Source organism: Patiria miniata, unplaced genomic scaffold (genome assembly GCF_015706575.1).
Source record: "Patiria miniata isolate m_02_andy unplaced genomic scaffold, ASM1570657v1 HiC_scaffold_28, whole genome shotgun sequence".
NCBI classification, from domain to species: domain Eukaryota; kingdom Metazoa; phylum Echinodermata; class Asteroidea; order Valvatida; family Asterinidae; genus Patiria; species Patiria miniata.
The window spans coordinates 3,610,651-3,638,629 of NW_024037067.1; the positions used below are offsets into that span (position 1 = coordinate 3,610,651).

A 27,979-nucleotide genomic window follows, 5' to 3' on the forward strand; every position below is an offset into this window, starting at 1 on the left:
CCGCGGGAATTGATGAACTGAAACTGGTACAATTCTTGATTTACGCAAAAAGGTGAACGTGTTCAACGGATGCAAGGAAGGCCATTTGTTTTGTTAATTTCCTTTGTTGAATCTGGCGTTAACAATAAAATGTTTCCATTGAGGCGAAAGGATTAAACGCCGCTATCTTTTTCCACGCTTGAGTGCATCTGAATGGGTGTTTTTCAAGCGGAAAATCACGAAATTCAGCTCTTATACGGCATTTTAACCCACAAAATGATACTTTTTGCAGAGGAAATTGAATACTGAACAAAACTGTAGTTTCAGAATGCAAAAATTCGCCCTATTAAGAGAATCGATGTCGAATTTTTTGGTTGTGCCAAGCAAAACCTTTCCACTTTCCAACGTAGGTGGCGCTATATATATTTCGTTTCAAAGTGCAACAGATAACACGTGTTGGCATATGACAGTCCAAAATTCATTGCAGACGCGTTTTTCAAAACTTGGCCTCATTTTAGATCTTGAAATAGCAGACAACAGGCTCAATATATGGGACCATGTTCAGCTTTAGAATCAATAATTTATTAATTTTATTACTGAATCTTTGTCTGGTGTTACTGTTAGACTCCTTCGCCCACCCACACCCCCCCCCAAAAAAAAATTAAATAAATACACAGTGTCCCGCCTTCCCTTAGTGGACATTAAATTGTAAAAAATTTTAATCTATGATTCTGTATATCTTGAAATATTTTCTTAGGTTTTGTTTATTTGGTCAGCAAGTGGAGAAGTGTAATAAAATAAAATACAATAAAAAATAAACCCCCTCGCCACCCCCCCCCCCCCCCCCCAAATTACTTCAGTGTCCTCGCCTCGATGGCTGGAGCGGGCCGAATTCCCGGCTAGAGGCACACTGTACATGCTGTACTGTGAACGAAATACATATAGCGCCACCTACGTTGGAAAGTGGGAAGTTTTTGCTTGGCACAACCAAAAAATTCGACATCGATTCTCTTAATAGGGCGAATTTTTGCATTTTGAAACTACAGTTTTGTTCAGTATTCAATTTCCTCTGCAAAAAGTATCATTTTGTGGGTTAAAATGCTGTATAAGGGCTGTATTTCGTGATTTTCCGCTTGAAAAACACCCATTCAGATGCACTCAAGCGTGGAAAAAGATAGCGGCGTTTAATCCTTTCGCCTCAATGGAAACATTTTATTGTTAACGCCAGATTCAACAAAGGAAATTAACAAAAGAAATGGCCTTCCTTGCATCCGTTGAACACGTGCGCCAAATGTTGAAACTGAGGATTATCTTGTATAGCGGCCAAACATCTCCTCTTTTTTCAAGTGTAAAACCATGTCCCCTTCTCTGATGAAATTCTGATCTCCTAAAATCGACAGTTTTATGTCCCACAATCTCATAATTAAACGCCTAATTAAATTATAAGACTGTGTTGCGTCTACGCGTGCGTGGGCTTGTTCATATAAAGCCAACACAAGGTACGAATACCTAGGGGCGACTGTGTTGGTCGCCCCCACCGGTATACCGCTACAGGCGACTATTGTTGGTCGCCCCCAGCGGTATAACGCTAGGGTATACCGCTACGGGCGAGTCGACCCCAGCGGTACGTACCTCTAGGGGCGACTGTGTTGGTCGCCTCCAGCGGTACGTACCGCTACGGGCGACTATTGTTGGTCGCCTCCAGCGGTATACCACTACGGGCGACTATTGTTGAGCGCCCCCAGCGGTACGTACCTCTAGGGGCGACTGTTGGTCGCCTCCAGCGGTACGAATACCTCTAGGGGCGACTGTGTTGGTCGCCCCCAGCGGTATATACCTCTAGGGGCGACTGTTGGTCGCCTCCAGCGGTACGTACCGCTACAGGCGACTTTTGTTGGTCGCCTCCAGCGGTATATACCTCTAGGGGCGACTGTTGGTCGCCTCCAGCGGTACGTACCGCTACGGGCGACTATTGTTGAGCGCCCCCAGCGGTACGTACCGCTACGGGCGACTATTGTTGAGCGCCTCCAGCGGTACGAATACCTCTAGGGGCCGCAGTGTGAAACCATGTCCCCTTCTCGGATGAAATTCTGATCTCCTAAATCGACAGCTTTATGTCCCACAATCTCATAATTATACGTCTAAATCATCATAAGACTGTGTTGCGTCTACGCGTGCGTGGGCGTGTTTATATAAAGCCAACACAAATCCTTGCTTTTTGTCAAAGCCTAACAAAAACAGTTTCAAAACGCATGAGGTGTTCAGCTTTGGGGTAATGCGAAGGACTCCCAATCCGGTGACCAAGGTTCGAATCCTATGGTTTGGAAGGATTTATATTTTTAAAATATATTTCCTTTTATCTCTGACAATGTAGCCCATGTATATTTCAATGTCCAAAATTGACCCCAAAAAAGAAGAAAATATAACAAGATAAAAAGAATCACACATTAAAAAATACAGAGAATTTACAATTTATTTTTTACAATTTATCATTATTTTTGACTAATTTCAACCCAAATTTTTGTCGATATTGCATTTTGAAAAGCACATCTGTTTTTAAATTGAATTGGAATGTGTTCTATGGTCTTTTTATGCATCTTTCAAGCAAGTTTGAAGCGAGTTTTTTTTGCCAAAATTTAAAAAGAAAAAAAAAACACAAGGGGGTAAAGCCTTTCATTTTTGATAAAATTTGGCCCCCAAAAAAGATTTTTCTCCAAACTATGCAGAAATTCTTTTAAAGGCAAGAGGAGCATCTATCGACATTCAAACACCCAGTATTTAAAGATTTGGGCCGAAATCATTGATTTGTAGAGGGAAAAAAATATTATTTCTAATTATTTCCGCGGCCCGGGCCCAATTCCCGGCTTGAGGCACTCTGAACACCTGTACTGTTAACGAAATATATATAGCGCCACCTACGTTGGAAATCGGAAAGTTTTTGCTTGGCGCTACCAAAAAATTCGGCATCGATTTCCTTAATACGGCGAATTTTTGCATTTTGAAACTACAGTTTTATTCAGTATGCAATTTCCTCTGCAAAAAGTATCGTTCTGTGGGTTAAAATCCTGTATAAGCGCTGTATTTCGTGATTTTCCGCTTGAAAAACACCCATTCAGATGTACTCAAGCGTGGAAAAAGATAGCGGCGTTTAATCCTTTCGCCTCAATGGAAACATTTTATTGTTAACGCCAGATTCAACAAAGGAAATTAACAAAAGAAATGGCCTTCCTTGCATCCGTTGAACACGTGCGCCAAATGTTGAAACTGAGGATTATCTTGTATAGCGGCCAAATGTCTCCCCTTTTTTCAAGTGTAAAACCATGTCCCCTTCTCTGATGAAATTCTGATCTCCTAAATCGACAGTTTTATGTCCCACAATCTCATAATTAAACGCCTAATTACATCATACGACTGTGTTGCGTCTACGCGTGCATGGGCTTGTTCATATAAAGCCAACACAAATCCTTGCTTTTTGTCAAAGCCTAACAAAGCTGCTTTTGATCGTGTAAATTGGCCAGCTATGTGCATATGCGTAGGACTCCCGATCCGGCGACCAAGGTTCGAATCCTTTGGTTTTGGAGGTTTACGTTTTATGTTTTTGAAATAAATTCCTTTTATCTCTGAAAATGGAGCACATACATCAGTATATTTATTTTCCATTAATTTTATTATATTCAAATATTTTATTCCACTTTCCAATTACTTTTATTAAGTCCCCCCCCTTCTCTAGCACCAGACCCCCCCCCCCCCCAAAAAAAAGACCACCTAAATATCAGACAATTAAGTGAAGAAACATTGGAAATCAACTAAATCAACTTTCTCTGTTTTATTTCTAAAATATCATCACTCGGTGACAAAATTTGTTTGAAAGGTTTAATGTCTTTGACAAACAAATAAGGAATTATAACATTTTCTTTTTCAAACAAAGTAACAAAGTAAGTTTAAATTTAGCTAATTATTATAATGTTCATAACAACCAAAATGGTTGAGGGCAGTATCCTGATGCTACTTTTTCACTTTAGATATCCACAATTATGCTCATTTACTCCCTATATGTTGACAAAACATAAATTGGACTGGCAACATTTTCAATGTAGCTAGAATATACTTCAGAACGTTTTAAAACACCCCTAGAATTGGACATAGCCACCAAGTTCACATCAGGATTCTTTCCAAGAACATGTCATTATCAAATTCAAGATTATTGCATTAAAAAATGATTTCAGTGCATTGTTCTCAATTTTATTTTTAGCTTCTCTCACAATTAATCTTGGAAGTTAAATACTTCCTTTTTCAACATATTCTACAAAAATGAATTAAATGTACATCATAATTATTAAACAGTGGTTAACATTATGCTGTAATAAAGATACAACTGACAAACCGATCACAGAAACATGGACGTATTTTTTAGTGAACTATGATTTTAAAAATGGTTACATTGAGAAATCTGCAGCATTTCAAAAATGGAACTACATTTTCACTTTAGAAATACACTTTGCAAGATACTGACTGGTATACCAACAATGACTTGGACTGATAGGCTTGCTTGGTGACCAAACTTATGGTAAAACTTGCCCTTCAAAAATGATCTAAAGTATAAACTGATATTATAAATCAATTTTTCAAACTCCCTTTCGTATCCAGTGTTCTCTCTCCATCACTAGAATTTAAATCTGGCTCTTTTAATCTTCCATTTTCTTAATTGTCACAATAGGACCTTTAAAAAACACTTGATCAAATCTTCTGATTACACAAGCCTTGGTGTTTTACAGTGTTTGGAGGAAATGGTCTTTTTTATGTTTGAAAGTACAAGCAAAAGAAACTCCCTCTCCTAAAATTTGGAAGGGGAAAATTGAAAAGATGTTCCCAGGGTATACACAAAAATCATGATCATTCGTGACTTTTTAAAAATTACAAATTTTTAAAATTTAAAAAAAACTTGCACATACAATTTTGATTTGAGGTAAACTTCTGTTGATGATCTGGGACACATGTATTTTAACAGACTTCTAAAAAAATAAACTGTTTCATTGTGTTTATTGTTAGGACTTAAAACTTGCTTGAAATATGGCAGCTGTCTCCATGGCAATGGAGGATGTTGTCATATGTCACACTGTTTTTTTTGGCGTGCATAGAAAGAGAGCAACGACTCATACGAACAGTTTTGATCATCTGACAAATAGCATCAATTGTACGTAACTGAAATGAATAAGTATTTAGAACGTATGAGCTTATCGTGGGTCCAAAATGCAAACTGGAGTGCAGAGTAAACATATTAGCAAACAAACCTGGCTAACAGACTGTACATGTATGAAACACACACACCACAAACTAAATCCAATATCTGTCTGACCATCTGACTGGATGATGTTTCGGTCTTTGTTCAGCACCATACTTGCAAGATCTGCCCCTCATAAGCCTATAACTGTTGGTGTTCTTTTCATGAAGGAGGCGAGGTGCTGCAGATTTCACAGTCGGATGCATATTTGAAAAGACATTCAGTGAATAGCCAATCTGGATGCAATATCATTTGTGCACAGATAAATATGGCTACAGCTCCAAAGAATACCAGCAAGTGGGAGATGTGTTGTGTGTTTGGCAAAGAGGGGCGTGGTCCAGGAGAGTTTGGTAATGCTCACGGTATCGCTGCTACTCAGTCAGGTCAGATTGCAGTGGCAGACAGCTCTAACTTTAAAGTGATGATATACAGCAATGAGGGACAATATAAGGAAGACATTCTCCTTCAATCACGTAAGTTTCTTTCATGTACCTCACAGCACAAAACATGTCAAAGCAAATGATGTATAATGCAAATGAAATCATTGATTTTATGAAGGGCACATGTGCACAACTTCACTAGATAAATATAATTAACTTACTGATGAAAATTTTATGTTTAAGTTTTCCTTGACCCCCATGCAGGTCCATGGGATGTTGCAACTTTCCACAATCATGACAACAGGCTAGTGGTTGTGGATTCCACCCAGTATGTGAAGATGTTCAAGGATAACAAGCTTCTCTTCCAGTTTCCCACGGTGCCACAGAGTGAGGTGGACGACACACAAGTGGGCCTCTGCAGTGTGGCAGTCAGAAAGAATGGCGCCATCTTAGTGGGTGATGTGGAGAGATTGGTGTGGACTGAGCACAATCCTACTAATGGTGAGATCCTACGCACCAGACCACTTCATACTGCCCCTCACTACCTGACTGTTGATGATGCCACTGATAGAGTTGTGGCCTGCGACCATGGGCTTGACATTCAGGAAGTATATGTTTGTAAGCGCAAAGGTACTCCGCTCTTTACCATCAAACCAACCATCAATGGTAAGCCAGTGCAGCACTGCACCGGTGTATTCTGTGACACCTCAGGCATCTACATTGCAGTTCGTAATGAGCATCGCACTGGTCATATCCACCACTATGATGTCGATGGTATTTTTCTTGATTGCCTAGTTCAGGGTCTGTTTGATCCACGTGGAATCACATTCACATCGAATGGACAGCTGGCAGTGGCTGAATGGAACGCAATCAAGATGTATCACAAGGCAGCTCTGTAGTTGAGTCCAGCACAAATCCTACAAGTCAATCACAAGTCAATCACAAGTCAATCACATGTTATGAAGCGTGTCAAGTATCAAGTCAAATCACAAGTCTATTTTAATGAACTGTGTCTAAAGCATCCCCTGTTACTTTTGGCCGGCTGGACATGTGAATGGATTTGTAATTAAATACTTGTTTGTGGATCAAAATACTGTCAGTGTCTGAACTCTGTGTGATATCAGTCATAACATAACTTTAATATTAACGGTCTCAAATGTATTGATATTTTCCCTACTGTCTCTTAACATGTGAGAGCAAGGAACTTTGATGGCGTTGGGGTAATCCTTAGATGTACCTTTAGGACCCAATTCCTATAAGGTTAAGACTCACAAAAACAGAGCTGACTAAATGACACTCAAAAGTGACATTCTGAAGTTTCTTGACACATTTGAACAGTTGGCAATGACACCTTCTTGAATATCAGCAGGTTTAATTTTGTGGAAAGTGGGCAGGACTTTGATTTATGAGGGGTAAATTACTAAAAGATGACCATGACAAACAGAAAACGGACTAAAAAGCAAGATGGCAAACTGCAAAAAAATTGTAGGAAAGTCACATTTTCTTTGAAAGTGCTTTCAAAATTACAACTAACATGAGTTTATCTGAAGTGCACAAGTCACTTTGGTACTGGACAGTCATCTGCAAAAGTCAGTATTGAACAGAACTCGTAAAAATTACTTAAAGGTGTCTATAAAGATAAGGATTACCAGAGTTGGGGAGGTTGGGCTTAATGAGTAGGGGGAAAAAAACAGACCTGACAACATGACACAGACTAACGATAGCAATTTCATTTATCATAAATCATGATCATCCCCCCCCCCAAAAAAGATTGTTTGTTGAACTTGAACAGTTTCACAAACTGCCCCTCAGCTCGCATGGCTCGGGCTCCATGCCCTCGATCGTCTTCTCCCGTTCCCTCGCTCAATTTCAATAACATAAGGTCTTTTTGCATTCTTTGTCTATTAATTATTGTCCAAACTTACCTACAGTCCTCATGTTTGTATGGGATTCATTGACATTTCTTTAATAATGCTCCATACTATTACTATTTAGCAACTTCGACGTCCACATCCAAATCCAAAAAATTGTTGCCTTCGCGCAATATTTTTGTTTTGAGACGAATAGCGCCCTCCATTGACCAAAGAAGCAGCATCGACGCTATGAATAGCGCCCTCTATTGACTTTGTTTACAGAAACCATGGTGCGCTGTAATTAATTGATGATCTCTGGACCATTCCTAAAACATTTCCATGCATTTTCCTCCACAAATCATTGCATTTCATCAAAGAAAATAGCGTGTTTTTAACGTCAGGGTAACCTCCCGTTAATCTTGAAGATGTCTCGGCTACCGGGCGGTGGTCAGCAGCGGCATGTTGAGTATGATTTGCCGGCGTCGTGTTCGTCAAGTTCCGTGGGTCTGACGCCCATTAGTTTGAGAGGCAACCTGCCTCATTCTCAGTCTTGGACGGTCGTGCCTGAATACAACATGGCACTCAGACAACAACGAGTAGCAGATCCCTTTGAGGTAAATCGCTTTGAAAAGCTATAACCTTATTTATCAAGAGAAAACGAATGACACATTGACAGTACTTAGATTAAGAATGATACTTAATAGAGGCAAATTTAAATCAAGTTATCGCAACACTATTTGATATTTGTAACGATTCTGTTGGACAGGATTCCTTCAAAAGTTGTACGTGTACCAATTGGGGCGCGGAAAACTCAACTGTTTGCCAATTTGACTCGGGACAACTCGACCGTTGAGACATCTCAACAAGTCGATCGGAAATCTCGACCGTTTGCGTCTAATGGAAAGACATGATTTGGAACTGGTACATTCTGTGGCCGTGATGGGTTGATGGGGCTTGGTCAAAGTTGTATTAAGCTTGGAAAACAGTACAATTGTCCCATCGGTCGATTTGTCTGTTGAGTTGTCCCGTGTCGAGTTGGCAAACGGTCGAGCTGTCCGACATCCTACCAGTTGATCTGAAATTTTAACCACTTGACTTCTCATTAATTCACACAGTGCTGGAAGTACGATGTTCGGAGCCAAATTGCCAACATGAACGATAAACTGGTAAGTTAGAATGTATGCACACATGGCAGGGGATTATTGTTCATTTGTCATGCAGATCCTGTAAGTAAAACGGTACACATAACTAACAACAGAAATTGTATTGATGTACCTCAATAAACAGAAAGTTGCTTATGCACCGACACTTTTAGAAAACCAAGGCTATTTTAAGTGGATGTTTCACCTGTTTTTCCTTTGCATGCAGCAAGATTCCTTGGAGCAGCACCCAGACCCATCCACCAGATATCTCAAGGCCAACCTGACCTCGCCTGAGCTGGAACCAGACTTTGACCGGCGGAAAGCAGAACAGTTGAAACAGCAGACAAGAATGATAACCAACTCACTGGCGTATGGCTTGGGAAGAAAGTGAACGCTTTTGATGCAGAAAAAAAAGCGCAAGTTTGAACAAGTGGGGCGCTGTTGCGTGTGCTGTGTAAGGTTGAAGTGTCTCCACCGATGCATTCATTTCACGGTTGTGCTTATTGTCACAAATTTGCATGAGAGGTTGCCATAGTAAAACATGACTACCATACTATTACTAAATTTGTCGGCGATGAAGTGATTTCTACTTATGTAAACAATTTTACATTGGGGATGCACAAAAGTTTGCAAATCTGGAAATTATTTCTTTAATCACAGCACTATATACAAGCCTCTGTTGGAAACACAGATTTGCTTGTTTCAATTTTTAAGAAACTAAGCAGCTGAAACATTCAACTTTTTTTTGTACAAAAGCTATTGTTTTTATTTGTTGTCACAAAAGGCAGTTGCAGACATTAACTCATTCGTCACATGTACCCATTTTTCTTATTAAAGTTGCTTTTTATTACAAATTTATTTTAAACAGGGTGAAAGGGAAAGGGAAGGTCATTTTGATTTTATGAAGTATAAATTTCTACAAACACTGTTAAGTTGTTTCTTGTGCTTTGAACGACCGGGGTATATTTTCTGCTAAGCAACATTTTTATTCTGCTTAACACTTGCGTCAAATTGCCCCTCTGTTTACTTCAAAACAACTCGCTCCTTTTCGTGGCTATGGAAGGAATTAAAATGAGTTTCATTTTTAACGCAGATTTGTTTTGGAAAGACAAATCTTACTTCAGAGCCTATCAGCCGAAATATTTTTTCTGTAGATGCGTTTAGTAAGATTGCGTTATTTATGGCCTTTGCGATTCTTGCTGAAAATGAAAAAAAAAGAATTTTTGAGGGAAATATATTCGGCAAATTGCAACGTGTTCTACGAAACTGGCATTGACAGTGACAATCCAATTTTAAACTTAAATTCAAATGAGTCTGACACCTTGTTTTCAAGTGTGAAGCGATTTTCAGAGTAGAAGCGGGACACGTTATTGCAAAACAATTTTAGTAAATATGATTTGAAGAAAAAAAAACCAGTCGCGTCTTATCAACAAGACTCGCATTCCAACTGATCATTGATGTAAAATGCATTACTGATACTGACAAGTTGAAAAAAGCACAAGAAACAACTGGAGTCAAGTCTAATCCTAGGGATAACCTTTGACCTGGGGTCACCAAGCACATTATAATCACCACTTAATTGCATTGATACACTTAATTTTTATACCACTTTTGTAACTCCCACCATCGGTGTTGTACAGCACAAAATCATCAAGATCATACCCACGGACAATGCGGTCAGCAAACATATTTTTAACACCATATGCCTTAAGACTACGTGTGTGATTTTCAAGAACAATTAGCAAGGTGGTGGAATTATTTTGTTTCTAAACAAATTTGTAACTAAAATTGGGATAACAAGTTGTTGTAAAGTTATGCGTTTTACAAAGTAAGTTATAAAGTTGAAGTGGCTTACGCTGATACATTAATTTAGCTTTTCACTTGTTTGGCAATAACACAGGTTTTACATGATGCATTTATAAGGTTACGTAAAAATATCAGACATAAGGGTAGTAGTTTGTACAGAGCGGGACCATTTTCTGTGAAAATGATGACAATGACTTGAAATATACTCAAATTTGATTATAAGAACAAATGGAACTAGGGCTCAGGTAATTCACAGTTCGGTGTCAAAGGAAGTGTATATTTATAATTTTGTGTTCCAAAAGAGATATTTTGCAATAAAGAAGATATTCAATTTTAAATTTTGGAAGGGGGTGGTAAGAATTCTCAAGTGTGCGATAAAAAAAAATATAATTCTTCAAAAAAAAAAATCCAAGGTGCAGGTTAATATTAAATATTTCTTGGTCATTATTTTGGTAATATAATTCCAACTAATTTTTTTAAAAGGATTTGCCTGTTATAGTTTCTGTGCAGATGTTGTTTTGTCATTTAAAGTGGGTGTTGTGAAAGTTCATTTCTGTAACAAGATAACTCATTGTGTGTGTGTTTTTACCAACATTCTTTCATTACTACCACGCATAAGTATAATATTGTTATAATTATTTCATTCTTTTCACTGATATGAGCAAATAAAAAGATTATGTGCATGTTTGCTGATGTGATTTATAAATATATTGCTTTGCAAACTAAATGGTTTACAGTACAAGCTTTTCTGAAAGATTTTGTATAATTCCTCGCCATGGTCCAGCCACTGAAATCTGTCGGACAATAATGACCAAAAAATGGCCAACATTGCCTACAAGTAGTGAATAGATACACAGATACATACATACACCTTTGCTAAATGTATAGAGTCGCACACACATGCACATCAGAAGCTGATTAAGGTTCTGCAAGTCAAAAATTCAAAGAAAACCTAAAATTTTGCCTCTATTTTCAAAGAAAAATAACTTCTCAGCGCAACTGAAGACAAATATCAATGTAGACTCTAGTTGTGCCAGCACAAGATACCACATGGAAAACAAATGTGCATATTTTTCCATAATAAATTTACATAATAAAGTTACTTTTCTGTTACAAATATAAAAAAAGAAAACACAACAAAAAGACATTAAGGGAAGCACAAAAGGAGGGTTGTTGCTGTTACTATGGTGAAAGTGTGCTAAAATTAACAATATCCAAATAAATGTAATGAAACAAAAAAGTAGACAAATGGTACGTTTATATGTAACAGTATTTTTCTACGTAACAAGGACATGCTACATGAATTGTGAGTATCAGAACTGAGTTGCTTTGTGTGTTTTCACTGTCGGGTGAAAACTTGACCTTTTTAACCAAAAGTGCGCAGGAGTACATATTAATGTAGTAACTACAGTTTTTTCCTGTCTAAAATTGAATACATGTATATGATGTATTGTAAGGTGATCCTCAACGGAGTATAGTCTTAACATAGTGGCGATGGCATAAAGCATACATGTAACTAGTGTAGCAGACAATGGGGAGTCATTTTGTATACCACAGATTTCAGCAAAAAAAAAAAAAACACCTGCAGAAAAAAATATAATGTTACATATCAGGTTCACAGAGAAACACAAATAAGTCTTGCACCATGACTACTTGGTGTGTACTTCCAATGAGCCATAATTGACTATGTCAAGCAGCTGTCTAATTTGGTTTGGGTGATTTGTATGGATTCATAAGTTGGCTGAATTTGATGTGCAGTGCAACATTTACTGTTTTACCAATTTCATTATTGACGTGTGTTCAAAGAAAAAAAGACAAATACATGTGGGTGATAACGTTACATCTTTAAAATTTGTAAATTGTGCCATGATATAACTTTAAAAACTGAAACGCATTGATTTTTAACCGAATAATCCACTAGATTTTGCCTTAAATTTTATGTTACTTCACCAAACTACAAAATTCCACTTACAAAAATAAAACCAAAACAAACCAACCAGCAAAAAATAAAAACAAAAACAAAACGGCAAAAGCAAAACAAAAAAAAATACCTGAACCACTGTGACAACTTAAACAATTAAACAAATATTTATGTTACAACTTTAAAATAAATACGTATCCAAAATATCAGACTTTTTCTCAAATACAAAATATGGACACTACAAAACACACTCCCCTGGAACTCAACGATCCCTGGTCACTTGGATAAAATAACCGCCGTGAATATACACATCCGTTGAAATACAAATGAAAATCATGCTTCGTTGCTACAAAATAAAGTACATCAGTGTTTCTTTAAGAAAAATGAAGAGTTTTTGTACAGGTTTGTATTCGGGACTGGAGAGGATTGGGTGGAACTCGACACACGGGACCAAGCGGTTGTAAAAATGGAACAGATGTTGTCAATCTAATGCAATACATTTTGTAGACACTTTCTTGCAAGCAACGGAAATAACAGTGCGACCACTCTATATTCCTTTCTCCTCCTATTTACAAAATTCATTAGAAACAGTGTGGAGGAAACGTTTGGGAATGCATACATTCAGTTGTGAAAGGAACACTTTGTGAACTTTGTTTTAATACAAACCAAAAACGGAAAAATGCATACAACAATTAGGCCCACGTATCAAATATCATGCACTTTTTTTTCAGGGGGACCAATAAACTGTGCCATATACAAATGTTTATGTTACCCCAGTCTTTGGTTGACAAGTTTTCTCATTTCGTGAAAAAAACTATTGACCACTTAACTTTACATACATCATTTCCAAGCTATTAAACGGAAAACTCAACATGTTGCACTTGATCGTTACAAACGTCTTTAAGTGTTTTCCGAGTGTAAGTGGCTGATATTTAGTACAACGTCAGTTTAGTGTATAAAAAATACTTGGTTGCAACCCCAATCGTCATACTCTTTCAGCTGGATCGTAGATGTTTTTATCCTTGGGTGGTTCTGGTTCATCTCCAGTCGTCTTTCCTGGATGACTGACTGTGGTCCTAGTCCCGTCTTTTCTTGAGTCACTGTCCTGTACGTTCCCTTTGGGTTGCTCAACTAGAACTTCAGGGATTTCGCCAGACACTGACGGTTCCCTGCTACTTGTCAAGGAAGAACCATCTTCTTTCTTCTGGGGTAATGTTTTACTCGGGGAGTGCCTCTGTCTCCTTCGAGTCCTCTTACGGTTGGGTGGCGAGCTGCTGTCGCTATCACTGGAGCTATTAGCAACGCTGCTCTTTGACGCCCTACGATGGGCTTGATGAGGTTTGTTAGATGAGGCAAAACTGTTGAGATTGTTAGGGCCGGTAGGCCGAGCTCCTCTCCGCACCTTTGGGTGCTGTCTAGGGTCCAAATCCCTGGATTTGTGCCTGACGACGTCATCTAGAGATGACTTGGACGGTTGTTTGGCAGTATCCCCCGTAGAAGACTCGCTACTTTTTCTCGGCCACTGTTGCAAGGGGACCTCTTCTGGTTTCGCATTAGCCTCAGCTTCTCCAGTCTTTGAGGCCGGGTCTGCGCCTGGGTATCGCTCAGAGTGAGCCAAGCTACTCGGTGTATTAAGCTGCTTAGCAGCGTCTTTGCTGCGTGGGCCAGTCCTGTCTGGATCGCTGTCTGACTTGGCCAAAGTAGAGTTGGGAGAGTTTGTGGAGAAGGATCCTCTGGAGGCAGGACTCTGCTGACTGCTGCCGATCTCGGAGTCCTGGCTGATTGAGGAAAGTCTAGGTATGTCGCCGGCAAGATTGTGTGATGAGGAGGACGTTGATGACGATCTGTCATTGTCTGAAGGCAGGTGGATATGGGGTACCAGACACGGTAATTGCTGCTTCTTCTCTATGCTTGGTGTGCGCTGTGGTGGATCTCCTATGTAAATAAAAGCGTAGCATTGAAATGAAAACCTTTGCTCTCACAAAACACTACAGGTATTCTCTCCATCAACAAATTAATCAATGAAACAGCTTTTACCCAGGGGCCCTTATATCTGGAACCCTTTAGCACAGAAACCTGCTTAGCACACAAAATGCTTAACATGTTGCTAACAACGCCTAACAAATACTTAAAACTTGTATAGGAATGCGATTTCAGCCAAAGTGATCTGCAACATTGCTCAGGACTAGTTAAAGCTGATTTTTGCTTCGCGCAAAAATTGGCCGAGCCACACTTTCCGCTTAGCCGGACCATGACATCTGTATGAGCCCATATCTGCTAACCGAAATGACTTAGTACCCTACCTCCATCTTCTGGTTGGTCCTCTGCGGTGTCTCTCTCTAAGTGAAAGCTATCGGGAACTGACTGCACTCTCTCTACTGGCAGCTTATATGGGGACAGGTGCAAAGAGGTGGGCGGGGCTAAAGATTTACCTCCCTCTGGGTTGTTTTCTCGCTCCAACTATGCATAAAAATAATAAATAAAAACATTGGAAAAGCTGAATTCCATAATTCTGGAAAGATGCTACTTGCTTAAAGTTTATCGGTTGACTTTTGATGGAATTATTTGCACTAGGAGAATTTTTTGTGTGTCTTTTACTGACTACTTTTATTTTTGGCAACAGCCAAAATTTAACTTTGCGATACTGTTAGTTTTACACGGCAAACCTACAAAAAAGAGAAAAAAACTTCAATGTCTCAAGAACAAAAACTCTATCTGTTAGTTCATGCTCATAAATCTAACTAAAACTCCAATTCAATCTAAGAGATAATTAGGTGCTGGAATGGTAAATTTAAAGAAAGGTAGTTGGGGAAAAAAACAAAACAAAAAAAACACAAGAAAATGTCTTTAAAATTTTACTACTTGATCTTCAGCCTACAAAATATTTCTCAAAAGGTCCAAAACTGTAATTTTCGTTAAGTTCAGACTGGAAAACGTTGCCAAAACAAAGTCTAGTTGTGTGGTTTGCTTGACAGGAATCCAGAATATCAGTTTGATCTGGTGGTACAAATCAGTTTTGTTAAACTGATCCATTGATTACACCAGAAAATCTTAATTTTAATATTCAATTTTCTTTTCAACAATTGAGCAAATAAAAGATTAACAAAACATTAAAAAGAGCAAGATCATGCTTTATTGTATGGTCTCCAACATGTCATGCAATTGTTACGATTTTAAGCATATAACTTGTATAAAGGGATTTTTTTCTGGTCAAGTTGAAAACAAAGTTACATCTACCATGCATTTTAGAATAAAGCTTTATATTGCTTCACAGACGGAAAAAAAATTACTCATCGAATGCATACTGAAAGATATCTCAATTTTATCATACATGCAATGTTAGTACTCAAAATATTATGGAAATTGTTACTTCTAAAAATTCTTCACTTGAAACAAACCGTCAATAGGGTCCATCTTAAAAATTCTACTTTTTTCATTTTTTTAATAGCCGCTACCTTAACTTGAAGACTGCCAATGTTTGAAACCTTTCTGATAAAAACTGAAAATCAAACTGACAAACTTGTTCTATTATTTCTTTTGATTAACCAGCTAACGTCGGATGACGTGTATACACGCAAAGGTTTTGCGGTATTTGGAACGGTTGATGGATAAACAAGCAACGAGCGTGGCCGGATATATCTGTCAGCAAGCCACTCGCAGTGAGTAAGGCCGCAAATATCAGGGTGTACCGGTCTGGCCTTGAGGTTCGTGAAAATAATTCCGCCCCTGGGTCCAGTCATGTCAAAATATTCCCGGCGCGAACTGGTTAATTAGCTGTTCAGTCTGATGATGTTAGGAATTTTATGAACTAAAACAAAATAGTAAGTTCAAAGAAATGCTGGACAAGTCAACTCCATCAGTGCTGCGGATGCAAAACAAGTGAAGGTTAAAATCAAACGCCATGCAGGTCTGTAATGCTGAAGGAACGCATCCATTTACCCGGACAGAGTCTTGGGACGGAGGCATCGCTATAACGATGTCTGAGGATTGCAGAGGCTGATTTGTGAAGAGGTGGCGAGGGAAAAACACACAAACGAAGAGTTGGGATTGGTTACAAACACACAACAACCACGGCTGTACTATATCTCTCCGAGCGGCAGAGAAGAATGCTTGTGTTTGTAACTTTATAAACCCTACACTACTCTGTATCAGACGATAGGCAGTACTTTGATGTACTGAGCCAGTTTCATATTCCAACTGTCCATGTACACATCAAAATTGCATGGTTTTCAAGTCAGGATAAACGATTCCCTCATGTTTAAGAGGAACCAAAGGATTCAGCGAAAAGCAACTAAGTAATTTCAGATACTACCAGCTGTGCTGTGTTTTGTAGTATTGTTTCTAAAGCTCTAACTTATGGGCGTATATATGTCATTTTTCTTTTTAATTGAAAGAAATGAATGCAGAATGCAGATCCAGTGACCACTGCACCCAGACACTTTAATGCATTTATCTACTGTGTTTATTTAACTACAGAAAGAGGAAAAGTTCGGAAATCTTTTCTATGCACATCCGTAGCTGGAATACCAAGCTGGCTTATCATTCTTGGTGTTAAGAAAACACATACAATATGGATAATCTAAATGTATATGGGTTCAATTTTCATGGAGTTACAAAAAAAAATCTTACTCAAATATATCCTGAATGGGCACCTGTTTTCACAACCCCAGAATAGTAAACAGTAAAAGTTACACAGAGAAATACAAACCTGAAGCCAACACTTCACACAACTTTGACAAATTAAAAAGGCAGAAAATCTGCTGGCAGAAATAAATAAGAATTTAGTGACTAAAAACGGAGTGAGGTAACAGGAGTGACATGTTGACGTGACGTAACGGTGTGACATAAAAGGAAAGATAGCTACCTTAAGCAGTGGTGTGAGCGGTGTCTCTGGGTCCTATGACGACAACGGAACAAACAGCAAAAATACAGCAAAGAAAATGGAGAAAAAGAAAAGAGAAGATAGAGAGAGAACAAACAAGAAATGAAAAAGGCAACTGTCAGTGCTGGATCGTTGGGTCTACCTTCTAAGAGCTGTGCTTTGTTTAGTCCTGGGCCAAGATGCAAGTGATCAATTGTGAATCGTGCACTCGTGTAAATTTGTTTCACGTTCATTTGGAAGTAGTGGGCCGTCTAACGCCATGATTAGACCAGTGCGCCTGCTCTCACTAGGATCTTGGGAATCCTGTAGCCACAGTTTAACTTTTTTTCTTTTTCTTCCTAGGCTTTCCTAGGGTAACAATTAGCAATCGGAAAACGATCCTTCAGGCTGGTTTATAGTCAGTCGAGCAGCCTTTTTTGGAAAGTCACGCAATGGCTGTAACAATACGTGCATCGTACGCACCACGCGTGCAAAATTCCACCGTGAAGCAGTGATACCCCCGCACGACTATAAAGTGGGTTGTTGACTGCGTGAAGCCGCCATGTTGTTCAATGATAATAATATTTACACCATTGCTGCGAGATTGCCAAGACGTTAGTAAGAGAAAATTACATTGTCAGAAACGAGGGCGCTCTACAACAATCACCGTCAATCACTATTGATCACTGACGTCTTGGGTCAAGACTATGCTTTGTCTTCATCTAGGTTGTGATCAATGTGTGTCTACAAAGATAACATCAATCCCCCCCCCCCCCCCAAAAAAAAAAATAAAGAAAATTCTCCAACCTTGCAATAACTTGGCATGTATCTTTTCAAAACACATTCTCATTTGCTTTCTGCAACGTTTTGTAAACACTTGCAAATCGTTAATTATATGATACACACTTATTCAAACACTGCCATAAAATTGTCTTTACACACTTGTACATATAATGTGCTGGAAAATGTTTTGCAAGTTGCACGAAATTTATATTTGCCTAATATTTATACAATCAATATAAATTAGTTTACGCAGTGTGATATCTAAAATCTATAATGCAACTGAAGTGTTTGTTAAAATTATCACCATGGTTATATGTTTATATACATCCTTACCCACATAAATTATGCAAGTTAGTGACTAATGAACTAAAATTTGCGCTTGCATTCTACACTCTTCAAATTTGATGCTCATGGCTAAACCAATTATTCACTTCTGTATTTCCTGTGGATGGTATGAAAAGAATGAAGATGAGGCAAAGTGAAGAAGTTGAGAGGCAAAAAAGTAAAAGTCTTGCAGCACGTGCATGGATTGGACTGCCGTCTTAATGTACATTTAGGAATAGCAACAGGATATGTGATACAGTGAAAACTAAACAACTAAACTTAAATGAAATGAACACGAAGTGAACATGGAGTGAAAGATCATGAAATGAGGAAGAAAATATGACAAGAGGGGTATGAAAACCAGATGAACATCACGTTCTTGGGCTACTTTATGAAAAAAAAAAGAACTATAAGTGGGACCAATTTATGTCACACTACGTTTTGTCTATCAGTGTAAATCATCACAAATGGTGTTTTTTTTAAACTGGGTTTTATACTTTTTTGGACAATCACATCTAATAATTTATTACTGTATTTTTGACACTGGCACCATGCATGGTTTTATTCTTATTTTTTTTTTTTTTGGAGGGGGAGGGGGAAGGGAAGGTTTTTATGGGTACTTTACGATACAAGATGACAGGAATTGGGGGTTTTCATGGTGTGCATGGTTGTCAAGCAGTTTTGTGCGAGATGGTGATTTAGTGTGTTAGTTAATGATAGGGTTAAGTTTTGAAGTCTTAAATGGGCAAAACCAGTAGGTAGAGTCTTTCCCAACCAAGTTTCACTATTGCCCCAAACCGCCCTGTCTGTTACTCCTTGTAGCAACCAAAACCACCTAAGCAATGTATGGTTTTATGGCATCATCCAGGAAACAATACAATGTAATACAATGTAGTACAATGTAATACTACATATGTAATACAATGTAGTACAGATACTAATGGTAAATGTTGGGGTTAATTTGCCTTATTTCTCCTAGGTTGTTAGACCTATTGATGGATTTAGCAAACTGTTCTACAGGTAGGGATATTCAACTCACGTTTTCATCGGAGCTATTTGCTCGCTCGGCAACTTCCTGCTGCTGCTGTTGCTCCTCCTCTTCTCGCCTCGCTGCCTCCTGCTCCCCCTCGATGCGAAACTCCTCCGCCAAAGCCAGCCTGTCATCTTCATCGTCCTGCTCCATCTTATGAGATTCCTCCAAGTGCTTCATCAGGACGGCCACCACCACGTTGACCAGGACAAACTGGGCCATCAGGACGAAGCAGACAAAGTAGATGGGTGCCAGGATGGGGCTGGCGCAGCAGTTGTAGGTGCAGCCCGAGTTGTTGTCGCACTTCTCACTCCTCAAAGTGTCCTGAGAATTTTTTTTAAAGTTGACATTAATAAAATAATGTCATTTCATTCTTTCTCTGTACTTCCAAAGTGCACAGGCGTGGCAACTCTGAAGCCTACAGAAATCTTGAGAGATCGATTGCCATGAGGAAATGTCACTTTACTGGTCAGGTAGTTGGTTAAGAGAATTCCGAAAGGGCCTTGAGAAAAATAAGGTTTTGGAAATGCGTGATATTTCTTGGAGTATTTCAGCAAACTTTGATACTACCTTCAGGATTCCATTCCAGTTGTCCGCCGTGGCTATTCTGAATAGCGTCAGGAAAGCAATGAAGAAGTTCTTGAAGGAAGCGTGTCTGCCGAGCCCCTGGCACGGGTTGTCTCGTGTGCAGTCTGGCACAAAAACAGAGATTGGATCAAGAAAAAGTTCAAAGTACAAACAAGAATTTATTCCTCGTTCTACTAGTGCTCGCTCATACAAGCTCTATTTTATGATCTGCCCCAGTCCAATTGAAGTTAAAAATTAATTTTAAAAGTTGAACTAGAGGGGGGTTGGAACCTGCCACCCCTGGACTGCCATTCAGGTGCTCTACCAACTGAGCTATCCAGCCCATAGTTGGTTGAGCACCAAAACGGCAATCCGGAGGTCGCAGGTTCAAACCCAGCTCCAGTCAATTTCTTTGTTCAACTTGTAAAATAATAATTTAATGCACCTAGTCGGTTTCCCTTTGAGGTTTAAGAGATTAAAAATTGTCAAAACTAGAGGGCCTTAATTCTCAGGAAGATTCTGTTAGGATCAAAATATCGGGCTCTATAATTTTAGAAATGTGTATATTTCAGGGAAGTTCAGTCTGTAATAAGTCTGTTTTATTTCTAATTGTTCAAGCTTTCTCGGGGATATATTTCATCAATTTTTTGAATTATTGCTCAACTTACCGAGTCTGCCAAAGAGCTCCACTCCGAGTGCAGCAAATATGAAGAACAACAGGAAGAATAGAAGACCAAGATTGCCAACCTAAAGCCCAAAACAAGCACAGTTATAAAAATGTTGCTATCTTTGGAAATTACTCTAGACAATCAAGTATTTATAATTAAATCATGGTTGTATTTCGATGTGTGTAAAATAAAGTTGATGGACTCTCATGTTTCCAGTAATCACAAGGAATATTTGTAACAATCAAGATATGTTTTGCCAAATGTTTGCAGCTTTTGAGTAACCAAAAAAAAGGTATTATTTTATTCGTAGTTTGCAATACTTACCAACTTGAAGTAAAAATATGTTTTTGAAATTTATAAGAAACTACTTAATTTTCAGAATGTTATTGTGATTTCCACAGGACTGAGATTTTACTGACATAAACATGTACAACTTAACGTGCACTTCACAAAAATGATTCTACATCTATGTTAAAATTGTAAAAATGATCAAATTTTGTTTGATGCAATTCGATTATAAGCTTATCTGTTCAAATTGGTTGTTACTACACAGAGGTTACTCACAATAATGATTTGAACCGTAATATAAATAATAGTAAATAATTTTGTCATAAATATCTCAATATCACCTTGGTCTTTTGACAGATTAATCGATAAAAAGTACTTCCGAAAGACAATCCTGAGAAACAGTACATATTTGATGCTCAACAACATATTAAGCACACACTTTTGAAAACTTGTCCCCACCCTTGATCCACTATGAAATTTTTAAAAAAATTGACATTTTTTTCATGGCATTTTTTTTGCTTTTTGCAAAAGACCCCCTTAAGTGGCAAAAGTGGCTTCATTGCAACTTCGTAAACCTCTGTATGGCAACAACCAATTTGACTTAAAATTTTTCCAAGCGACATGACACATTACCTGTGGTAAGGCCTGGGATATGGTATCCAACAGAGCCCGAATACCTTGCGCTAATCTTAACAACTTGAGCACTGCACACACACGATGAGAGAGACGGTGACGACGGGAAAATAAAAAGAGAACATACAAAGTGCAAGAGAGAAAAACCATCAACCAATGTCATCATGCAAATTGTGCTGGCAAACCAAAACTCAAAACAATCATCATGACATATTTACATACTTGAGAACAATGCACCAATCACAAAACTGATGACAGCACGGAGTAGCCAATCAGGTTCTGACATACAGAAGCTGCTCATGCATATGTGATTACTGTTCATGCATATTCATGAAATACTGGAGCATAATGAATAATGCGAATTAAAAGCAGACAAATATGGGAGGGATCCAAACTTGAATGTCAGGTTTTGAAAGAAGAGTAATTTAGCATTTTGTACGGTGAATACAGAAGGCCATGGTCAACAATGCCGATTTCAAAAACAGCTTAAATTTCTCAATTTTCCCTCCAAAACCTTGAATCAAAAGTTTGGATTTCTCCCTCATATCACAGTCCCCATGCTAAAAAAGGATAAAACTGAACAAAAAAAGTAGTTAATACTGCCAAAATAAAGAAATATAGAATTAAAACAATGTAAAACAACGCTACATTAAAAATATACATACGGTCAGAAACATGCAGCAATCTGGATACAATTTTACATGCAATGAATAGACAAATGTGCCCCAACTATATGCAAGGGGCTTAAAAATGAACAAAACAAAACACCAAATTTGAAGGCATGCTGAGATGACGACGCTGTTACCTGTGGGATGGCTCCCATTAGAACCGCTAGGAGCTCTCGCAATCCTTTCATTGTCTTCATGATTTTCAGCACTGTCGTACACAGGGGTGGTAACGAGCAGGGGAAAAGAATCAGGTCAAGGGTCATGGGGTCACGATGTCATTGACAGGGAATTATGGGTAACAATGATTTTCTTTTCCAGTTGATCACTGGTGTTGCTGTGTGGGGTACCGGTTTGAGTCACTCCATTGTTTATTAAGCATTTTTGATGACATACTTTATTCTGAAAACTCAAGTACTGACATCAAAAATTAGCTAAAATTTGTTCATCATTTCTCTACAACCTAATTTACCCTGGGTTTATTCTAAACCTAAAAAAATTATGTCTTTTGATTTTTTTCCTCCTTATTAAACCAAACTACACCAAATCCTTCACAATCTTAACTACTAAGAAGGAATACGAACAATTTTTATATTCAATAACGTAAGCTATATGCAGTTAAAAGTAACATTTTGCAAAGCAAATTCTTCTCATCCTTACTTGATAAAAAAAGGTCCCCCCCATTAAAATTCAATGTTTTGTGATCAACAAATGAAACAGATGATGATTGTAAGAAAAATGACGAAGAAAAATGCCTGAGATATATTGAGAAAAAAATATGCAGTGTTATTAGAAATTAGTGATGTTAGTGAAAGTGTTAGACAGACACAGCAAAGCAAGATGTGTTACTGCAGTAGCTGCAACATGTAATTAACAACACAAGTATATCAGTAAACACACACTAGTAAGGAACAAAACTTTTGGACATAAGGCTGGAGAATTGACTAGTTTTCTTTACTTTTTTTATGAGATTGTTCGGAATAGATCCATGATATTTAACAGTCATATCCAGAATTCAACAGAATCAATGACTCTTGATGGAAATGAAAATAAAAATATTGAGTTTTTCCTTCAGTTAATTTTGTACAAATATGGCAAGAAGTTTTTCGTGGAAGGCAAAAATATGAGGAACGACGGTTGAAAGGGAACATGGAAGAAACAGCAAAGCGACCACTTCATGCTCAATGCACAAGCAATTCAGTCAGGCCATGCACAACTTCATTTCAATATTGCCAGATTTCAAATGACTGATCTGCATCCATACGCCATCTTACTTTCAAAATTTTTGCAAGAACAGCTGTCCCCATCTTTGCCAAACTCTCATCTAAATTGCACATCCCCCCCCCCCTGCGATTCCTTCAAACATTCCATGCATCATGCATATCAAGCAAGCATGCAGTGAGCAGGGTTGTAAACAAGTCCATCACAAGTCAATCATTTCAAAGTCAAGTGGATGACCTTTTCAAATGAACTGTGAAAGAGCCATTCCTCCACGGATATTCAATGACGCATTTTTGATACTTCTGACCTGACTTGCGATTTGACTTGCGAGTTTATGTGATTGACATGCGATTGACTTGACTACAACACTCAGAGTGTTAGTTGCAAGTTTCACAAAAGTAAATATACAATTGTTTTGTAAGAAATCCTGTTTATATCTGATATTAGAAAGGATTTTTGTGGGTGTTAGTTCAAAGTTGTGAGTGTTTTCAGTATAGAAGGGGTTAGTTATTAGTGAAATGTTAGCTGGAAGAATATAGACAAAGCAGAAAGTTTGTCAATGCCAGGAGTGCTTAATGAGAAAAGTAAACAGAATTGATTCAGAAAAAAAATAAGAGAAAAATAATGTGTGTGGTCAAAGATAAAGCTCAACTAAAAAATGGCGCTATCCAAACTAATTTACGCAACCCAAACTAAATTTGGATATAATCAAAGAAGGAAGCAATTTCCTTTTGTGAGGAAAAAGGTATCTGTTATAAACAAAATTTAAGTAATCGGTAATTCCAAAAAAAAAAAAGGCTCCCCAGTTCATACGAAGGACATCAAATTAAGGAAACTTATGACTGATTTCAATAAAATGAAAACCTGTACAGCATTATATTATTGTATCCTTAATAATCTTGTTTGGAAAAATTCAGCATTAATGTCCTATCTTAAAACTGTATATTTCAGGATCATTTTACACCAAACTTCCTAAGAAGACCGAAATGAAAGACAATTCTGAGACGATGCTTTAGTACTTAATTAAAATGAATTGCCTATCATTTGTTTCACTATATTAATAACAGCTAAAACTATGTCATCTTTTGCAGAATAATTAAACTGCTGATATTGTATTGTGTCCATGGGCAAGCCTGTTTACTCCAATTGCCTCACTCGAAAGGAGTATAAATGGGTACTAGCATGAGCTGGGGAGTAACCTGTGATGGTATGGGCTGGTATCCTATCCAGGGGGCAGAGATATCCTGCTATTTCATGCCAAGGAAACCTTTGGGGTAAATTTCATCAGTTGGCTCATTAACACACACTTGTCTTTAAAATATGTATAAAAATGTACCTCTGGCTATTCTGAGAACTCTCATGATTCTAATGATAGTTGGGTTGATGGGAATGATGTCTGTCTGTAGTTCCTCCAGGAAGACACCAATGATGGACAGAATGATGATGATCATATCCAACTGGTTCCATCTATAACAAACAAAACCACAAAGGGGAACTTACTGTTATCACAACATTCTTCAGAAAAATAGAGAAAACTCCTTTAAAACTTCATAAAATTTATGTAAGTATACTTAAAAAGATGAAAATTTTGTGCACTTTCATTTCCAAGTTGAAAATATTCATGCAAATCTTCACATAATAAAACATGTTCCCTCCCTTTTGTTATTCAGCTTTTACAAACGTTTATATCGCCAATCATTTGCGTGAGTTTATCAAATGTAAGGCTCTTCGGACCTGTCTTTGAAGTATCTCCTGAATCCAAGAGCTGTTATCTTGAGAATTGCTTCCAAGATGAAGACCACGGTGAAGAAATAGTTGAAGTATCTCAGAATCTCCTCAAGTGTCTGGAAAATTTATAAAGAAAGAGTGGGGATGAATGTATTTGACTGTCAGCGGCTTAAGTAACTCAGCTGCTAATTGGAAAAATTCTGCTAAATACGGAAAAGGCTTGCTGAGCAGAAACAGATCATCTGCTAAAAAGTCAACACATAACTCGCGAATCTGAAACGGGCTAATTCTTCCTTTCAATCTATTGTTGGACTGGTGTCCCTATTTGGGGGTAGGGCCTCTAGTTGTTAGGATGTTGCTTGTTGCTCTCCATAAACTTTGTACACAACCACTGAGGTGGCGTCTGGATACTACATTCTTCCAGTTTTTCTGTTCTGCAAGTCAGAATTGGTCATAATGAAGGACAATTGTACAAAAACAATCAGATATTCCTTTTCTGTGCTTAATAACTGAAATTACAAGAAATATCTACCTGTGACATCCCATAATGCTCCAGCGCCATGGAGATGACGTTGATGAAAATGACCGCCGCCACGGCCAAATCAAAGTACTTATTGATGACAAAGCTGTGAATGAGGCGCCGCCAACGCGAGTAATCAATGTAGTAAGGCCGCTCTCTCGCTCCTGATTGGTTGAACGGGTCGAGAAAAACGAGGAAAATGCATGAAGGAAAAAGTACCGAATACTAGGATTTGATTTTTTTTCTAGTGAGTTATTTTCTACTTGTGGTAACTAGAACTGCCCCCTACCATTTTGTTGTGCCTTAGGTTATTCATAGGCCGCACCGGGTTATAAATTGAGTGGCTTTCAATGGTGTTTGCTTGGATTTTACCGATATGGTTAATAATTGTTGTCAGTGTTTGAAAGTGACTTTTCTGGAATCTCTAAGCTATTACTATGTGCCCAGGGTGCATAGTGAATGGTGCATCTATCTAAAGAAAGGTTAATTCTTCTAATCTTAACATGATGCATAAGTGAATGTCTTAACCTATTCTTGCATTTTATAATATTAGGTGAAGTTATTTAACATCTTTATCATCCCATTAAGAAATATTACCAGGTAAATAAAAAAATATATATACTACATAGGTTTAACTGCATATTAGGGTTATATTTTTCTATTCCCTGATGTACCCAAATTGCTGCACGGAAAACTCATCACATATTTTACCATGTCTCAAAAAATAAGTGGACGAAAAGTTGTATTTTTTTTAAAGTGAAGTCAATGTTAAGATTTTTTGCTGCCAAATTTTGAGGGTTTTTTAATGTAAAACCAACGGTTTTTAGCAAGATGAGTTTTCAAGAAAGTTTATTCTGTCTCTACTTTTTGTTTGTTTAGGCCCAAGCCATAATTTTAATCCGGCCGATGTGGTCCAATCCAGCTGGATCCAGTTCAATCCAGTTCCACAGTCCAGTTTGGTGTGGTGTCGGTGCATGGGAGGGGGGGGGGGGGAAAGGTGGTTTTAGGTTACCAGGGAAAACCAAGGTTGAATGTGTGTGTAACAGAAATGAGGATACCGGGACACCCATGGATATAGAGTGTTTGGGGATATGTGGTTTTGGTATTTAAAAAAAGGATAGGGCATTATGCATGCTGTGCCCCCAACACTGCCCCAGCCAAATCCATAATTGCTCATGAACTATTATTGCTAGTTTGATATAATACAAAACTTATCTGGGTACCGAAATCCCCCCAAAATGCAGAGAAAATGTACCGTTTTGTTCAAATGATTAGTTTTTCACGTTAACACAAAATTGATCATTCTATCAAATACATGAGTTATTTTGGATTTGGCCAGAGGGATATTGGCGGCAAAATATGTTAGATCTTGAGCATGCAGGCAAGCAGAATTAACCCAAGATGATATCAGGTTATTAGTGGTTTGAAATTACTCATAGAGGATATTTAACCTCAAAAATGGTACCTTACCTCAAAATGGTACTTTACCTAACAAATGGTACTTTATCTCAAAAATGGAACTTTAACTCAAAAATGGTTCTTTACCTCAGAAATGGTACATTACATCAAATTTGGTATCTAAAAAATAGTAAATGGTACGTTGAATTTTGGTTTTGGACAACTGATCCTTTTACATAATATTTCTAAAAAAATAGTTATTTTATTCAAATTTCCTTGTGAATTGCACACCTTCATATTACATAACTATTTTGACTACTGAATGATAAGCCTTAATTGGACAAAACTAAAACAATGCCAAACTGATGTCCACCTGATATCTTGCTTCTAAAAATGCTCAAAACTTTCTTGTGCACTGATTAATTTTCAAGGATCTAACATTGTATTTCTTAGACATGCCGCATGCTAACATTCCCAAACAAACCACAAACATTCATTCTCTTCTTTTCATTCAAATAAAATCAAAATCCAGCAAAAATGCATCAATTGTTTCTTTTGAATAAGGCACTGTGCATGTACACAATATTGTCAAACCTGTACCATTTTCAGCACATCTTATAGGGAATCTAATTAAAAGATGCCCGAACTCTGAAACTCTTGATCAAAATTTTAAGCCAATAAAAATTTATACTAAAACGAATTGAAACTAAAGCATGTTTTCAGATAACTGTCATCCCAATATCATTCACGAGTGCATGCATTATAGAAATGATAAAATATACAATGGAATGAATGCACGTCCCAAGATGTTATCATGCATAGATGATGCAAAAATCATAAACAGAAATGGCTGATAAAGATGTGCTATTATTCTTTAATGTGGAATATCTTTTGAAATATTGAAGACGTTTTTCCAGATGGTTGGTTTGAA

The 27,979-nt window shown here is 37.8% G+C and overlaps 3 protein-coding genes across 14 annotated transcripts in view; 2 read left to right on the forward strand and 1 right to left on the reverse strand.

Moving 5' to 3' along the window:
* The first annotated feature begins 5,528 nt into the window (after window positions 1–5,528).
* On the forward strand, window positions 5,529–6,539 carry LOC119735063 (tripartite motif-containing protein 3-like). The gene is made up of 2 exons (XM_038208755.1): window positions 5,529–5,733; window positions 5,905–6,539. The coding sequence occupies exons 1-2, from the start codon at window positions 5,529–5,531 to the stop codon at window positions 6,537–6,539; spliced, it is 840 nt and encodes a 279-aa protein (XP_038064683.1).
* A 1,224-nt stretch (window positions 6,540–7,763) lies between these two features.
* LOC119734855 lies at window positions 7,764–11,124 on the forward strand. Its single transcript, XM_038208452.1, has 3 exons — window positions 7,764–8,107; window positions 8,609–8,659; window positions 8,862–11,124. Exons 1-3 carry the CDS (start codon window positions 7,919–7,921, stop codon window positions 9,024–9,026), a joined length of 405 nt encoding a protein of 134 aa, XP_038064380.1. The 5' UTR covers window positions 7,764–7,918; the 3' UTR covers window positions 9,027–11,124.
* The window catches only part of LOC119734853 (voltage-dependent T-type calcium channel subunit alpha-1I-like), a 63,266-nt gene continuing 44,742 nt past the window's right edge, over window positions 9,456–27,979 (reverse strand). For 9 of the 12 annotated variants that reach the window (XM_038208450.1, XM_038208444.1, XM_038208442.1 and 6 more), the window contains 11 exons: window positions 25,663–25,814; window positions 25,137–25,246; window positions 24,739–24,869; window positions 21,517–21,587; window positions 20,596–20,674; window positions 19,931–20,052; window positions 19,370–19,684; window positions 17,227–17,259; window positions 16,302–16,358; window positions 14,666–14,822; window positions 9,456–14,297 (listed from right to left, as the gene is read on the reverse strand). In XM_038208450.1, the coding sequence (XP_038064378.1) occupies window positions 13,348–14,297; window positions 14,666–14,822; window positions 16,302–16,358; window positions 17,227–17,259; window positions 19,370–19,684; window positions 19,931–20,052; window positions 20,596–20,674; window positions 21,517–21,587; window positions 24,739–24,869; window positions 25,137–25,246; window positions 25,663–25,814 (2,177 nt within the window). In that variant the 3' untranslated portion in view covers window positions 9,456–13,347. Of the gene's footprint in view, window positions 14,298–14,665; window positions 14,823–16,301; window positions 16,359–17,226; window positions 17,260–19,369; window positions 19,685–19,930; window positions 20,053–20,595; window positions 20,675–21,516; window positions 21,588–22,321; window positions 22,393–24,738; window positions 24,870–25,136; window positions 25,247–25,662; window positions 25,815–27,979 lie in introns of all 12 variants that reach the window. The other 3 variants (XM_038208440.1, XM_038208447.1, XM_038208449.1) reach the window with 3 other exon arrangements.